The sequence below is a fragment of the Dunckerocampus dactyliophorus genome, chromosome 2 (genome assembly GCF_027744805.1).
Source record: "Dunckerocampus dactyliophorus isolate RoL2022-P2 chromosome 2, RoL_Ddac_1.1, whole genome shotgun sequence".
Classification (NCBI taxonomy): domain Eukaryota; kingdom Metazoa; phylum Chordata; class Actinopteri; order Syngnathiformes; family Syngnathidae; genus Dunckerocampus; species Dunckerocampus dactyliophorus.
Genome location: NC_072820.1, coordinates 34,621,681 through 34,639,938, shown reverse-complemented (window position 1 = coordinate 34,639,938; position 18,258 = coordinate 34,621,681). Strand labels below are relative to the sequence as shown.

General features: G+C 38.9%; 1 protein-coding gene across 1 annotated transcript in view; it reads right to left on the bottom strand.

Moving 5' to 3' along the window:
- The window catches only part of ngfrb (nerve growth factor receptor b), a 38,354-nt gene extending 27,658 nt beyond the window's left edge, over nucleotides 1-10,696 (bottom strand). The window contains exons 1-2 of the mRNA XM_054768662.1: nucleotides 10,449-10,696; nucleotides 2,165-2,306 (exon numbers count right to left, since the gene is read on the bottom strand). Coding sequence (XP_054624637.1) covers nucleotides 2,165-2,306; nucleotides 10,449-10,502 — 196 coding nt within the window. The 5' untranslated portion in view covers nucleotides 10,503-10,696. The remainder of the gene's footprint in view (nucleotides 1-2,164; nucleotides 2,307-10,448) is intronic.
- Between the last annotated feature and the right edge of the window lie 7,562 nt (nucleotides 10,697-18,258).

Sequence of the window (18,258 nt, the reverse complement as noted above, 5' to 3'; positions counted from 1 at the left end):
TTTCATGGCTCTCTTAGCCAAAAAGGTTCCCGACCCAGGGTGTAGCGGAACGGCGCCAGGACGACGACGAGGCATGGTCAGAGGTGTGAAATACGTGTGAGTCACTTAATAATTTCTTGTGTCCAACCTCGTAGGTTGATCATTAAAATTCAAACGATAAAACATATATGATAATTGTAAAAAAAATTAAGTTGGCTACGTCACGGATTGTATTTATTGCGGGCTATTTTGGGAACCTATCCCCTGACATAAACGAGGGAACACTGTATTACAAAATTAAATTAATAAATAGTAGGGCTGTCAAAAATAGTGCGTTAATGGCGGTAACTAATTAATTTATTAATTTATTTAACATTTTTTTGCGTAATTAAAGCATATGCATCACGGCAAGCTCGTTATGACGACAGACTGCGCCACAGTTTAGCTCCCCACAGAGGCACACAGAGTCTCTGACGCTCTTTTTAACGTTATTCTCACCTGAACACATCAACAGCAGTGCAATTCCAACATTCCAACATTTACAGTATGTATCTCCAACTCCAAACAAACACGTCTCTCGTCCATTCGTCATTGCAACGACACTCCGTCATTGTCACTCGACAGACCGCGAGATGCATTCATGGACACTCGGAACATCGCAGCAACGTCTTTAATATGCGTGTATGTGCGGTCTAAATAAACAGAAATGCAAAGAAAAACAGTAAATGGATATTCTTATCACTCAATTTGTAACTCTTAATGCTTAAATGTCCGTGTTGTCTTTGAACGCGACTTCTCATTGCTCATATATATATATATTTCTTCTTTCTTTCAGTCACTCATGATTAGTTAATTTGAAAATCGGGATTAATCTCATTAAAAATTTTAATCATTTGACAGCCCTAATAAATAGGCAACCTGACACATTAGTTTGCCTTTTAAAACATTCATTCATATTTAGTATACTGTCTATTTATTGGTATATATTTATTTATCGGATTTGTGGCACATCAAACCCTCCATATTGTCCATGCAGGAGAAAGTAACTTTTCTTTTTGGAAGGTAGGGAGGCTTAGATAAACAAGGATGTAATAAATCAAGATCTTGACCCTCCTATAGAACCCCCTTCTCAATAAATTATCTTCTTCGTGTCTCTGACTTCTCTCATGACTTGAAATTTGGATCACTTTTGGGATCTTGGGTCTCCTTATCTGTGACCCAGAAAAGTTTACAACTCCTTCCTGGAGTAGCCTGGAAAACCCTGGGAATGTTGTCAGTCCTGGCTCTGAACCAGCCCGGGCCTCCGTGGTCTCAATCTGTCCTCTTGACCTCCAACACTCTCATAAGGCAGACTCTCATATAAATAACCTTAAATCCACTTGTGAGTAGACACAAACGTACCCTTTTTGGAGCTCATCAACCATTTTTACTGCATCCATTCTTACCATCTCACTTATCTGATGCTCAAAAGATCCTACATTGTATATTTTTCTACAACATTTGGAGATCTTGTATCTTCTCCCACTGCTCATAAAGTCTTTCTGGCCAGTCATGGTTCACTCCCTACATGGTAATGGACCACGAGGAGGGCAGACATCCCGGAGCAACTCTGAAAACCAGCTGACTTCCTAACATGCTGCCAGATATTCCAGGCTATTTATTCTTTTTATGCTGATACTTTTGGCTGTTTGACAGAGATGGGTGTTTGAGAACAGTTTGAGAATCAAGGCAGAATCAGCATATTTTTTGCATTTGCACTCCCAAAATGATTGTATAAAAGGCAAAACTTGCTTGCAAACTTACATTCTTTGTTACTTTTCTTATTTTATATTACTGAAAAAAATCTCTCTCTGAATATTCTGAACTCCTGTTTCCATGCCAGTGCTGTATTGTATCGTGTTACCATAGCACTGATGTACTGTACTTCAACTCCCCATAGTTTGCTGCCATTTTCTTTTTCTTTAGGCCTGATTGAAATAACAGCGCCTCTGCTGGTCGCAGCGAAGTAGTGCATTATTGCATGTATGCCAAGTTCAACAATATTCATTTAGGATTATTTAATCAGTTATTGCTGCATTTATTTATGTATTTATTTCATTTTTTGTTATTTATTTTTTTGTAACACTTCTTTTTGTGTGTGTGTGTGTGTGTGTGTGTGTGTGAGTTTAATAAGCATGTTTCTTACTGTCCAGGCAGGGTGAACACACAGTCTGCGTGGCTCCACACGGTTTGACGACACCCTCACCAGGCGGGCACTGCTTGCAGCACTTTCGATCAGTCGTGTACTGGCCCGATAAACACTCCTCCTCTTTGGCTCTGGCCACCACCTGTCAATCATCAGAAGAATTACTGGTCACTGACATGTTGGACAAGCTGGCAAAGACGTATGTGGAAGACTATTTAATGTCCAATTCATGTGTGTTCAGTGTTTTACTTCATCATTATTTTATGCTTCTGTGCTTCATTTTCTTACATGATTTATGGGATTGGAAAGAGTTTAGTGACACACAATGTTTTTCTTTGGCCTTTATCTACTTCTTCATTTTCTATGTTGTTATATAAACACGGAGCTTGCTTTACTTCCCTGGAGTCACTTTTTTTTTTTTTTACAGCCAAAAGACATAAATAATCATTGTTTCATTTGAAAAGGTTCCAAAGGCAGAAAGTGTGGGAACTAACTGATCCAAAATGTAAAACCTCAATGAGAAATATGTTTTTTGGGGGGTTTGCTTTGCTTCCCTTGACAATAAAAACGTTATAATTTCTGCATGTGTTAACAATTGTACAAGCACTGCACCATCTGCAACTAAATATAGATAAATAGATAAGGGGGTGTCCTATCTTTTTCCTGTGAGTACAGCAAACTGAAAAAAATCTAACAATTCAATGGCCATTTTAATATTTAAAATGTTTGTATTTTGTATTATTAGCATTATTAGCATTATTAGGGCCGCACGGTGGTCTAGTGGTTAGCACGTTGGCCAATACAGTAACAGTCTGGAGATCGGGAAGACCTGGGTTTGTTTCTCCCCTGGGCATTTCTGTGTGGAGTTTGCATGTTCTCCCCGTTTGCGCGTGGGTTTTCTCCGGGTACTCCGGCTTCCTCCCACATTCCCAAAAACATGCAGGTGAGGTTAATTGGCGACTCTAAATTGTCCATAGGTATGAATGTGAGTGTGAATGGTTGTTTGTCTATATGTGCCCTGTGATTGGCTGGCGACCAGTCCAGGGTGTACCCCGCCTGTCGCCCGAAGTCAGCTAGGATAGGCTCCAGCATGCCCCCGCGACCCTAATGAGGATGAAGCGGTATAGAAAATGGATGGATGGATGGATTAGCATTATTAGTATCAACATTTCTCCTTTTTAAAATGTGTGCTTTTTTTAGTTTTCTTATTTGATTGTATTTTTATAATATAAAATGGCCACAGGCCCGGACTTTGGGCACCCCTGTTATAGACGACCATATCTGACTATGAGCGAAATCAACAATGAATTAATCGTTTTTCTCATGTTCTTTTTTATTAGATTTATATGACCAAAAATGTTAAAGAATAATCATTTTTTTTCTTTTTACCATTAATGGGTAAAAATCATGTAAAAACATATAAGCTGATCCTGAGGTTCTTCAGGCCACAAACTAGTGACTCAGCAGTGCCTCTGTTGCTTACAGTGAAGTACGGCACTGAATTTTGCTCCAGCTACTCCATTAATCAACAACATCTGACAGATTATTGGCACACAAATCAAGCGGAGAATGTTTGTGTCTCTGATGCACACGTGCATTCTTTAGCTGTCAGTGGGTGTGCATGTGTGTGTGCGTGTGTGTATTTGTATTGACACAAGGCCCCTCCCAGTTTACTCACAAATGTCTCTTCAGCACAACCTGTTCTACAGGGTGAACCATGATAAAAGATGCAACAACCAACTGGCTCGTGGGCCAAATGACGAGTAATTGGTTGGTTTTTGTATGTCTTTTTTTTAGGACATTTGTAAGAAGGATGAACGCCATTAATTTTTTTTTATTCATCCTTTTTTTATTGATCATCCATTCATGTGAAAAAATGAGGACACCCCATGTGCTGTAAATGGGTTGTGCTCAAAATGCTGTGGAAAACATGCAAGCATAAATAATATATATGCAGATATTATATTATTATTAATGATCATTATACTATCATTAGACAAATGTCAAAGACTTACGGATAATTCATATCTATGTCCCAAGGACGCTTTGCTTGATGGCTGCCATGCTATTCAACTAGTGCTTGTCCCTTAAAGTTGTGTACCAAATTTAGTGTTGATTCGGCTAAACGGCCCAAAGTTAGTGTAGACCGCATTCAGCTGTGTGAGAAATTTCAAGTCAATCCAATTTATTGGGTCAAACTTGGGGCCATGTTTGGCTCAGTCTGTGGCCGTTTTTTTTAAATCCGGGGCCTGCAGCCTACTAGTCCGCATTTGTGGGCTGCATGATGTCATCACGGCGTGCGAAGGGTGTCCAAATTAAGTCTGCAAAGGCTCCTCCAAATGTGTCCTCCTCCTCCTTTGAACTGAAGTCTCCATTCAGACCATCGTATCGCGGATTCGCTTCCGCCCAGCCTTTAAAAAATGTTAACATTACGGTGCAAAGTGTTGAGAAGTGTAAGTATTGATTTATGAGTAAGTACAGTGTTCCCTCCATCGCTGTTCACCTTTCGCGGACTCGCTGTTTCGTGAATTTTTTTAGTGTATGAATGCTGTTACAGGCCAAGCCTGGCCCTTTAAGGAGAATTGCTTTGTGGGAGGTTAAGTGTTCTGTGCTTTAGCACAACGTGGCTGTCGCTCTCGTCTCTCTCTTCTGTCTGCACTGCCCTTTGTCTTCTGCATCCTGATTGGCTGTAGACCATTGTCAATCAGCCTCCATCAAGCCGTCTCTTGTTGTGGTCATGGCGAGCAAACTAGCTAACCGTGTGAGCTGCTTGCTAACGGCCAATACTGTAAACAACAGAAGAAGACACAGACGAAGCTAACCGCGTGTGACTCTGAAGGCTGCATGGCGGCAAGTTTTCTCGCCGACAATTCCCACAATGTCGACAAAACATTCTGCACCCAAAAGGCAGAGGAAGCCAGCCATCACACAAAACGTTGGACTTCTGGACATGCTGAAGGAAGGCAGAAGTCACGCAGCTGTAGGGCGCCATTGCGGAATACTGTAAATGAATCTTCGGTTCATGGAGGATGAGGAGGAGGAGTAAAATACGAGACGACAGGAGCAATATATTTTAACAAGGATACAAAAATGCTACAGCCGAACGGCGCCAGGACAAAGAGGCACAGTCAGACGAGTGAAATACGCGTGACTCACATAATAATTTTTTGTGCCCAATCTAGTGGGTTGATCATTAAAATTCTAACAAAATTTGAGCTTTGAAACAAGTGAGAAATGTGAGAAAATGTTCATGCCTGTCTGAGAAATGTGTATTAAGTGTATGGTGAGGGGTTTTACAGCCTTAAAACATTTATAATAATTGTAAAAACAAAAATTATGCTGACTACTTTGCGGATTTCACTTATTTTAGGAACCTATCCACTGCGATGAACAAGGGAACACTGTATTGATTTGTTTGTAAGTTATAAGTATTGATTTATTTGTGCCAGCAGACGATTTATGTGCAGATTTTCAAGTCTTAAATCTTTCTACAACATGGAAAGGTTGACTTTGATCATGCTACCGTAATGTAAAGACATAACACTTCATATTACATACATAAATGGAACAAGATGAAGTGATTATTTGTGTTTGTGGTCCATCACGCATATGTTTTATTGTGAACATTTTGTGTGTTAACTCTTAGGAATGTTTTGTACTTCTGTTAATGTGATCTTGTGTTTACATTTCTCTGTCTTCCGTTTTTAGAGCGGTCCTGGAGGAGATGCATGGGCTTACAAGCACATACAGTAAACGAACACTAAAAATAGTATGTATGAGTATGTATGAGATCAGATGATAATTTGGCAAACAAAATGATGTTTTTAGTGCTTAACATGCAATTGCTATGAAACTATTGCTCTTGTGATTTTCATCTGCTGTATTAATTGCAAAGAAGTACAGTGTAAAGTACAGTCATTTATAACAGGCTTAGCAAATGACAGCAAGTGCTACATTTTAGACATGAATAAAAATACTGTGACTGTTATGAAACATACAGTATTAAAATATTATCTTGAGTATGACTGTATGGTGTTGCTGTATAGGTTCCATCAACAAAGACGTCTTGTTTATGTTACTGGGACATCATGTGGACTGGTGCGTGTCTCCACTGTCCTCAACATCATCCGTCAAGTGGGTCTGCAAGGATGATCTACACTCCCATGTCACTAACCCGTTTAAAAGAAAATACTCTCTCTCAATTATGTAAACACAAAAGACGTCCACCATAAACTTTATAAAGAACACTAATAGAATAGGATAGCTTTAAAGTACGAAAGATAATCATGATCAGGATGGAGCTCCATCATGGACACCACCATGGAACATCACTGATGGCCTCCGAACCTTCTCCTCCTTTGGACCTCATCATTATTTCACCTGCTCTCCAGCTTGATACTGTTCAGGATGCTACACTGTTTCATTTCATCAAGTCATATACTGTATGTGATCAAATAATACATATATTAAATCTTATAAATACTATGCAAGTTGGTGGAGGTATTCAAATGATCCTTAAATGCTCGCAACTACATATAAACATTTCATAAATAACGTGCTGTTGCTGATCAGAGTGTTGTACAAATGAACCAAGTAGCCAAAGCGTAATAAATGCATGCATGAAATAGCTATTAATATGACTTTTGTTTAATATATCAGGTTTAGCTGTGAGCTGGAGATAAATCTGCCAATGGAGAACCTCTCTTCTCTCTCCCGTGAAACCTACATTTAAAAAAACAAATACCTTTGCTTCTATAATATCACATTTTATTTGTTCTCCTTTTGCAATGGAAGGCAGATCTCATCCTGTCATGATGTCAATGTAAACATGAGAACAAGTGACACAACCAGGAAGTGTGAGGAAGGCTAGACCGTCTAAACAAAGCTGGTGGCGACTGGAGGAGGAGCCTCCGGACGTCTGTCCTTTGTCCACCGGGTAGGCTGCTGACCTTTTCGGCTGCAGACCCTTAAATCACCCTTAAGTCACATTTCTGGTGAAAACTGCACCTTTCCATCTGTTAAACGCTTTGTGTTGTTTGCGCCTTCGAAAGCATTGTCTAAGTATTTTTCTCAATGTTGTTTAAGAATATATACAGTGTGTTATAGTGTGCTACATTCAAGCCATTATGAAGTTTGTAAACATTTCTTTCATTACAGTTGCTTCATGCGACGTGATTGTAAGGAGCTTGTGAACGTTTCATGTTGTGTTTAATTAGCATACAACGATGCTTATCACGATGTGCCATTTTTGATGTATATCTGTTTATTTGCTCTGGTTTCACTCCAGTTCATACTGGTGAGGACAGTGCTGTATAATAAAGCACTCGGAGCTAGGACACTACTTCCTGACTCCCGTATTCACTTGAATGGAGGCTTGCTGTAGACATATGTCCGTTTACACACACAAGTGGAACAGTCCACATACCTGTACAATTTTTTAAGGGCGTTTACATTCCCTGTGAACAATTACCAAGAGAAAATAAATACATTTAATACCTTAATACCTAACAAGCATGTTTAGTATTGCATTTCCAATATTGCAGGTATACCTAATATTTTGACCCTGTGAGACCCACCAGCTGGAAGTCTTTGATATACCCCTCGTAAAACCCCCCAATAAAAACAAAGTGTGTGTGGCGTGCACCTTATATCTCCTGTAAATGAGTGGGGCGCAATGGCGTGAAAGAGTGTGTCCTCGTCAAAAATCTTTGCCAGAGTTCAGGTGTGTGTGGAATGTTGCCGACAACAACTCGGCCAAACATCCAGTGTCGCCCCCGGGCACCTGTGAGTCAGCTGGCAGGTAATATGTGTGTGTAGAGGGGAAGATCCCTCTTCTTCATGATGCTTCCAGCTCTTATTGGAAAACATGTTATTGGATAGACATGTACAGTCAGTAATACAATTCAAACCTTAATGTGTTTGTCAATGTACGCCAGCCTAATGACAACACAGAAATGCAATCTGTCGTCACATTCACTCATCCTTCTCTGACTCCTGATGCACCCACCGCACACACCCATCTACCTCCTTCATCTACACACGACTGACAAACAGCCTCACATCTGAACAAACCTGTTCACGAATATTTGAGTGACACTTCTGAATTGACGCCAGGGTCCCGAAGCTCTTTTTTTTTAAACTTGTCCCTACTTTTGACCCCAAGTAGCTCCAAGCAAGCTTATGATGGACCAGCTCGGCTTCTAGATGCCGCTGATGCCAGCACAAAATAGTGCAGCTCATGTTGCATGTTCCTCGCATTTGTTTCTCTCTATCTTCAACTTCCACGTCCTGACGGAGTTGATGACACGACCACATCAAAACGACTCGCACTGCACTGCATACGGCATCTGGACTCGCAGCAGAGCTCGGACCAATCCCACTAATGCTGCAGTCAATTTTCAGTGGGAGGCACTTAACCTCTGGACCCGGGCTGTCAGCGCTTGTTAAACCATTAGAGGTCCGCCACAAGCAGCCGTTCCTCATAAACTGGAGCTGATTTAAATCCAGACGTACATTCAACAGAGAAACATCAAAGAAAAAGTTCCAAATTTTGTGTTAGGTAGATTATTAATGCTTCTTGCCAATACAGTTTGGTGTTCTTTGGTGCATGATTGATGTTTTATCTGTAACAGGGAAGAAACCAGACATATTGGCAATTTTACAATGCATGCTAGCATTTTTAACCATTTTTATAGATAGACTATTATAGATATAAACACTATCATGCTAGGTGTAACATTAGCATGTATGGCGCTTGGCGGAGGTCTGCGCTCTCCGAGTGCTTTTCTAGCTAATAATGAATTAATATTATTTATATGTGAATATGTTGAGGGCGAATAAATGACCCCAGGCTCGCACTTTGGATACCCCTAGAGTAGCATCTTTTAGTGAGGAAGTGCAATGTTGTGGGGCGGCATCTTCAGCACTGGAAAAACTCATACTGTCTGGAACCCATCCTTCAAAGTCACAATGTTTGCCCCCACAGAGTGGTGTTTATCAAAGACCAGAATTTGGGAATAGAAAAAATGGCGTGGCTTGCCAACTGTCTTCAGTGGCTTTAACCCAGCTTGTGGCATCAGTTTGGGCCACACCACCATCGACTTGCAACGACTTCTGGTTGATGAATGAAATTCCAACCCACAACAATGTGAAGAAAATGAGAAGAATGCTCAGTTTGTCACCAATAAAGTAGCATCTTTTGATGGAGGCATATTGTGGGGTGGCATCTTCATCATTGGAAAGTAAGGCTTGCTATATCAATAATAACTATATCAATATGAGACAACCTTCACGCCCACAATGTGGTGTTCATGGGAGACTACACTCACAGTTTGGGAGTAGGAAGAATGGAGTGGCCTGCAGTGACTTTGACCTTGTAGGATCAATTTGGGTGTGCTCTTCATGCAAGAGTGACCAACACAACCAATGAATTGCAGCTCTTGGTCGGAGAAAGGAACGCCACCCCACAACAGTGTGTGACCAGGTTGTTGTGGCTGTGTATGGTTCTTCCACATGCTACTGAAGCTTGTAATTTTTTGTTTTATCATGAAACGTATCGGAAAGAAGCACTTTTACAACTCTAATTACCTAATATACCAAAGACACATTTGCAAACGTCTTGTTTTAGAGAGAGCAATAAATATTGCATGCCTGTAGTCAGAAGGATGGTGCATAGCTGCTGTTGCAAAGCCTTGACAAACCCGCTGTGTACTGTCAAGCCCTGACAAACCTGTCATATGTGACACACCGCACAAATATTTATGTCCTCGCAGGGTCTCCACCGGCCTCGGAGGGACTGTAGAGAAATAAATTAGGGAACGTCTGCCAGTGTGACTTTTTAGAGTTCTCCTGATCGCTTGCCTTACCCTCAAGCCTTAAAAATGTGGCAACATCTTTTAACACAGGGGTCACATGTAACATAACATTGAACTACAGAAGCCCTATATTCTGTCTTTTTGTGCATTCACATAGTGAACATAACTTGTATGCTGAATAATATCAGCAGTGAGATACAATGTAATCACTGCAAACCATAATAATAAACAAATTGCTACATTTTTAGCTTTTTTTTTTAAAGCGTTCTTATTAGACTGTGCATGTGTACCTAATGCTTTGTCCACTGAGTTGTTAAATAAAGGTTTAAAAAAAAAATCATGTCAATGCCATACTCCAACCAGCTGTCATGCGCAGGTGCACCTGCAGCACCATGAAAGGACTGTTTCCAAAAGTCAAAAGTTCCCGAACAACACACACACACTTTATAAGTGGATCAAAAACTACTCACCAGTCCATACATGATGTACAGAAAAATAATATTCATCCTGTAAATCCTTCCCATCTTCCCAAAATGATCAATTCAACTGGAGGAGAACAGAGGATGAGACTCTCACAGATTCCAAATAAACTCAGCAACCATGTTAGTAAAAGAAATTCCGTAGAGTCAAAATGCCCGTGCACACTCTCAGTGGACGCAATCCACTCACGGGGGAAGCTAGTAATAGAGTTCGGCCCATTGGATGTTCTGTTCTTGTACGCTCTCTACTCGTGTGACACAGGCGCTCAGCTCAGAGGATTCATCTCCCTTGACCACGCCCACTCCACACACATGCAAACGCACACACACTGGTTTTCATCTTGTGTGGGGGAAAACTCTCTGAATGTCAACTAACTCACTCATGAGTGGGTGTTTAATATGTAAAGTAGTAACTATAGGGGTGTTTATTTACCTAAATCAGCAGGCGATAATTGGAGAGAGGCTGTTATTTCCAAAATTTGCAAACTCATGATATAAAAATTTGATCATTTGGAGTGCATGAAAAAGTGGAATGGAAACCGTAGCTCCCTTTGACAAACATAGTCATTTATTAACAATTTATTAACAACAACAAAGCAGCAATAGAGCCAACACTGCAATAGCGGCAATGACCAAACTGCTCAGCGAGCATCAATACCACTGATGAGCACGACAAATGTTACACGCATTCGGTTCACTCCAATAGCTTAGCAGTAACATTTTAAAGTGCATGCAGAGGTAGATAAAGCTGCGGGATGCTGACCACTCACTACTGCCATCCTGTGGAATTAATAAAAACAACTTCAGGAAGTTGCCTACAGCCACAGCTCTTAATACCAATGTTTTTGCCCAGCGCTAATTAGAGACCGCTAATTAGAGACCGCTAATTAGAGACAGTTATGTGCTTTTGTAGACCATTTTGGGTTGTTAATTGGCGCATTTACAGTAGGGTAAGTAGAGTGTAACACATGGGGAATTGACATATAGTTGTGGGACATTTGCATATCTCACAAATGGCAAACATGAATGATATCAGGGAGCATAGTTAAAGCTCAATTTGTCAAGCTGTTTTACTTTAAAGCCCATTTTGTACGTTGTGCACTGTACCAATAAGTATATCACAGTGGCAATCAAGGTATCCTATACTATCCTATTCAATTGTTGTTTATTTTAATAATTTCAATACAGCTAACAATTGAAAAGTCAACATAGGAGAAAAGCTTAACTTCTACAAACCTTTAATAATGTGTTTCTTGTTTTTTCCCTGCAGGAACACTGATTTCTTTCTTTTAGAAACTGTGACTTCAATCACTGGGTTGCTCCTGGGACAAAACACTGCTGCCTTTATGCATGGGAAGAGGGGAGATTCGGTTGAATAAAAACACCTGAGGGCAAAAATATTGGACTGAGTTCAGATCATGACTTAACATGTCGTCCTGCTTGTTCCGTTTTCAGTCTAGCGAGCAGCAAAATGACACGCAGGACACTAAACTAGTTGATACTTGATGAGATAATGACGCTCAATTATTGTCATGCTTTAGTTTGTGAAAATTCTTCAATTTTTGGAAGAAGGCTTCAGGATGCATTCAAGGCCACATGTTTAAATTGAGGTAGAATTGGAGTCACTTTCTGCTTGCCAAGGTGTCATCTACACAAAAGTACCCCATCGGGCTAATACTGGACTGCAAGCCATAAAAGTCAAGTACACAAAAGCACAACATTTAAGGGTCCTCAGCATTGCATACTTAAACCCGATAGATAAAATACTTCAAAAAAAAAGTGCAGGATTTATTTGGTGAAAAAGGGGGAAATCCCCTCATTCTTGGAAGGTCACACACTGAAATGTTAATTTGGTCAAAGGAATTGAATTGTAATACTGGTTTTTAGTCCAATACGCAGAGATGCAAAATGTGTCCATCAGAGGGGACAGACCATGAACAAAAGGGTGGCTGAGCAGATCAATAAAATACAGATGATGGTGTCCCACAGAAAGACACAGGGGTTGCCACCATCTGGTATGGGTGTGATTTTTTTTGGGTGTATATTCAGTCACATTTTTAACGTTCCATAATGTAGTATTTTTCAACAATTTTAAAAAAGTTTTGAAGGTCCCACGATAGTTTATTGGAAGTGTGTTGTCCAAAATCTAGCTTTAGTGTTGGAATTTAGACATTTTAAAAGTGCTATAGTTAGCCCAACTGGGAATGCGCCGTTTTGTGTGTCTGGAGCTTTAATGTTAATGAGCTGTGTGTCTCCAAAAAGCACTATTGTGCACTTTATCCACTTTTTACACTGTAACTTTCCACTTGTTCAATGCAATAGATGCCATATGTCACATAAAGCAGTGGTTCCAAACTTTTTACAGTTACCCCTTCTGACATTTGACCTGAAGCCATGTATCCCCCTATTCCTGCACACTGAAAAAACACAAACCTTTTAATCTTAATTAACATGAAACATTGAACATAATAAATTGGTTGATTCATTCCATAGTAATTGTGGGTCCAAAAATTATATTTTGCAGCAACATTTATATTTTGCAACATCATGCTAGGTTAGCCTATTTGCTGTAGGAAAACCAAGCGATCAGACTTACAGTTTTTTTTTTTTTTTTACAGTTTTCGTATAGTTTCAGATAGTTGGTGGTGCACTGGGCTTTATTTTAAGGTTTGTAGCGAAGCCTGTTGTTCCTACACTAAACAGGATAGGCAAATCAAAAAATGGATGCATGGATGGTTGTTAACTATTTTAATGTTAAATGGTTGCCCCGTGACTGACTGGCCACCAGTCCAGGATGAACCATGATGTGATCATTTTAGGATGTGTAGCAAAGCCTGTCTTCTCGCAAAAGTGGAGCGAATGAGGAAGATGATGAGTTTTTTGGTGCTCATAAACAGACTCTAGGGACACATATTCCTGTTAGAACACCAAAAAAGTCAACCAGATTACAGTATCCTTACATAGTTAGTGCCTATCTCTGTCTTGCAGTGCGTTAGAAGGCAGTAGCAGTGACCATCTGTCATGAGCCAGTAGACAGAGGATGGGTGGTCCACGAGGCGTTCACTGTCCTATCTCAGGTTGCAATCAAGGATTGCGTTCCAGGTGACCAGTCCTGTGGAAAGAGCGTGCGTGTGGCCTCTTTTAATTACCTTTTGTATGAGGAAGTATTAATCTTCAATGAAGACATACAGGAGAATAATACTTAAAATGTTCACATTTACATTATAGCAGAGCAGAGAGTCTAAATTAATTATCACCCGTTTTTTGCTGACGTACCGACAGTGACATGGATTTTCTCTCTACACATCTGTTCTTCTCTGCATTCATGCATTATTTATGTGGCCACAGTAACCCCAGCTTCCCCTTGTTTGCAGCAGTCAGTCATCACACACTCACTGTATATCGCTCCGTGATGCTTAACATTATAGCACTATTGTTTTAAGATCATTAAAAAAATCAGCATGTGAGGTTTAAAGTATTCTGGGTGACGTTGTGTACACAGTGCAAACACCTGTTTTGCTGTAGGAACGTGTTTTCAATGAGGATATTTCCTGTTTTGATGACGACTGTCGATTATTCAACCTTTCTATTGCAGGCAAAAGGATAAATTGTTTGCTTGTGATTTAAATCAATTTTAACCACAAACAGTGACATGTCGCTCCCTCAAAGTCTTCAAATGCGTAGACCGATTAATACAATTTAGTACATTTTTTTTGTATTAAAAATGTCTGTTAAAAAATCAAATCAAATAAATAAATAACTATAATGAAATATAAATGAAATAATGAAATTAATAGTACTAATAATTTAATGAATAAAATTGAATAAATAATGCAGTGAAAAAATACAAAAACATACATACACAGAGTGAATAAACAGATAATACCTTGACTTAAAAAATAAAATAAATAAAAAATATATAATAAAATAAAACAGTAATATTAATTACACAACAATAACTGATACATATAAAATAATAACATTAAATTCAAAATAAAAAATAATAAATGCAGTCAATAATTTTGTAAAATAAATAAATAGATAGTATGTTGACTCATGGCAATAAATAAAATAAGTAATAAACACATCAATATTATAAGTTGGATATTCATTTAAATTGGATTTTTAACACTCACCTTGTGTTTGATATTTTTCCAAGTCAAAGGGGTTCCTGTGACATATATAAATATACAAATATATATTTTTAAATTCCTAACATTGAAAGTCTTGATTGTATACTTATTTCCTTTTTTTTATTTGTGTGGTATAATAAGATATTTTCGGGGACTTTTTGGCCACTTTGTAAGCGAGCCTTTGTATTGATCAGATATGAGAAGACACAGTTGAGTGAAACCAAAAATGAGCCTGAGGCTTTTTGCACTCTAAATGCAACCATTATGCATTCAGAGACAGGGAAGATATGCTTGATCTATTGCAAATACTCACTCACTGACACACGATGTGACATACAACTAGAGGTTTATAGTGTATACTTTCCTCTGTTGGGTTGATTCTTTCAAAAAGATTTGGGATTTTTTTCCCACACCGGCCAGTTAAATAGTTTGAAGGCATTGAGGAGCAATAGAACTAAAAGGTTTCATACAAAATGTAAAATAGCACAGAATGTTGTTAATGATGCTTGCTCATGCCATGCGCCTCATGAAACCGAACACTTGTAATGCAATGCTGCCCCCTGTTGGAATGATTTAGACATTCTACCTCCGGACTGAAAAGATCCTCTACATCAGTGGTCCCCAACATTTTTTGACCCACGGACCGGCTCGTACATTATACATCGTACATCGTCGGGGGGTTCGTACATTATAGCGATCTAATTTACCTTATTTATTATGTATTGTGTAAAACTAAGACAAGAATAACATCCATCCATCCATCCATCCATCCATTTTCTATACCGCTTCTTCCTCATTAGGGTCGCGGGGGCATCCTGGAGCCTATCCCAGCTGACTTCGGGCGACAGGCGGGGTACACCCTGGACTGGTCGCCAGCCAATCGCAGGGCAGACAAGAATAACATCAAATTAAAAGCACAAAATGAATGGCGACCCCACCATCCACCAGTTCAAGTTCCAGCCAGGTTTTTCAAGAGAGATTATTACATCGCTGTGTGGTAAAGGCAGTGTGCTAGCATGAATTAACTTGAGACAAATGTGTACATTAGCACTCAATATGTCATCAAAACTTACCTTTATGCATTCCCACATACAGTAGTATCAGCATTTGACACCAAATATGAGGTGAAAGAAAAATGTTAAAAATATCTGTATCTGTGCGGTATGAGAGAAAGTTAGCACACACACACACACACACACAATGGACATGCGTCAAGTGAGACGGATGTAACAGAGAGAATCCGGCCACTTTTCAAAATAAAACATTTAAAAAAATAAAATAATGGAAATTATTTTTTCTTTCTGTGCGGCCCGGTACCAAATGACCCACGGCCCGGTACCGGGCCTTGGCCCAGGGTTTGGGGATCACTGCTCTACATCAGTGTTTACCCAACCTTTTTTGTCTTATGCACGCCCAGAGCCTTTTGTCATGTCATGAGTACCCCCTCACTCATATGTGTTGATAGTTATCTAAAAGTAGAATGTAACACAACTGTTATGATTTTGACGCAGCTGTGCCACAGGTTATTGTCTCCCTGGTGAAAGTAGTTGTAACGCACATGTTCCCTGTTCCATATTAAACCAGTTCTGGTTTAATATCAAATGACTGAAAAGTAGGGATGCTCCAATCAGGGTTTTATGCTGCCGATTCCGATACCAATCATCCATGAGTGAGATCGGTTTATACCAATACTGATCACATAGATTAACTGTAATTTTTTCAATTTATTTATGATGAGTGATATTGGCCAGTAGGGCCATTAGACAATTCCAAGGGCCGCTGGAAAATAGGTAATTTAAAATATATATAAGTTTGGGCGGATTGTCTTTTTTGCTATTATTTGTGTGGAACAATATTTTTACTATTTGACACAAACCTGAATTTCATTTGATGCATGTTTTGGAGTATTATAAAAACATGGGAAATAAACTGTTCAATAATAAAAATTAACAGAATAAAATAATTCAAATAAATATTTTTATCAAATAGAAATATGTCCTGCTCAACTTAAAACAGAATAATTTCAGTGTCCAGGTTGCAGGGATGTCATCACTATTAGAGCTGTCACCTATTTGCGTTTTATTTATGACTGGCACCATTTCAATTGTACTCTACTTTATTTACCAAGCAGTGTGGCCATTATCTTTATGCTATTTTGTGTTCATTTGTAATTATATAACGGCATAAAGTCTGAATTCAACAGTTATAATAAATTATTACTTAGAGTTGAAGCAAATATTCTTTGACCCTTTGGTGAGCTGTGGCGCTGACACACTATGTGTTTATGTTCATTAAACAACCACACGTGAATAGTTAGTTATTCTGTGACACTTGAAAACGTTAGTACATATACCCGATGAACATGATACCCACTTGTAGTTTCCCCGTGGGACAAAAACAAGTTTTGAACGAACTGCATTGCTTGTTTGTTTTAAAAAGAAAATGTCACTGTGGTAAAAAGTCACATTTGGCGTCCGAAGACCAGAAGCCAGGATAACTTTATAACTCTAGCTAGCGAGCCATCTGCCACCACTGTAAAATGACAGACAGGCAAAGCGTGTAAACAAAGACAGTCAATCGGCAATAGGTTTGGTAATAATAATAATATGTTTGGTAAGGGAGTAATCAAACACGCTGGCATTGATTGGTGTAGCCTGTATCAAGGTCAGTACAGGACACGTCATTTTGTCGCCAACCCTATGTGACACAGCAGACATGTAGGATTTTGTTTTTTGTGATCGGCTTTGAAAGTCGTTTATCGGCTCATGCCGATCATGGGAAATCGGCCGATATTGATCGGTGGCTGATCGATCGGAGCTTGTGTTTCAGTGTGTTGTGGGTCTTTGCCTGGGAAAAAAAAAAATCATACAAAAATCTTTTCTATTCGAAAGGAGATTTTTTTCAAATACAGCAGAGTGTCTTCAGTAATACTTTATATTAATGTTCTTGTAATAACCTTTAATAAGTAGTAATTAATAGGTCTCTTATTATATTAATAACATATATTAAATACTTATTTGCATTAATAAGCCTCTTAATAAGATTGATTTAAGAATACATTTACTGATCAACATTAATGGGATATTTCTTGACAATAGTGCATTATAAAGGCTAATAAATCCTGGTAATATGTACTATTAACCGTTTACAATGCTGCTATGCAGCTACTGGAAGTGAAGTCGGCACAGTGCCTTATTAGGATTAGTAAAGTCATTATTACTGTACGTACTTATTAACCATTTACAATGCTGCTCTGCAGCTACTGATCTCAAGTGGGAACAGTGGTTTATTAGGATGAATAAAGAAAATGTTGTGGACTTATGAACAGTTAAAACTGCTCATGATCTCATTAGGATGATGATATAATATGTAATAAATGTATTATTGATATAATAATTGATACAATATTATATTGTATTATATATAACCCTAACCCTAATCTAATTAATATAATAAGAGTCTTATAAACTTTAATTCCTACTTATTAAGGCTTATTACAAGCACCTTGATATAAAGTGTTACCGCCTCTCCTATTAATGCCCCTTATGGTAGCAACAATGGTCTGTAGTGGTATTGTCAAAGAAGAAGACCAACAAATTTTGTTACCATATTGTGGCGAGTCACACAGGAAATAGGTAGAGGCACCCTCAGCTTGCTTTAAAACAGTG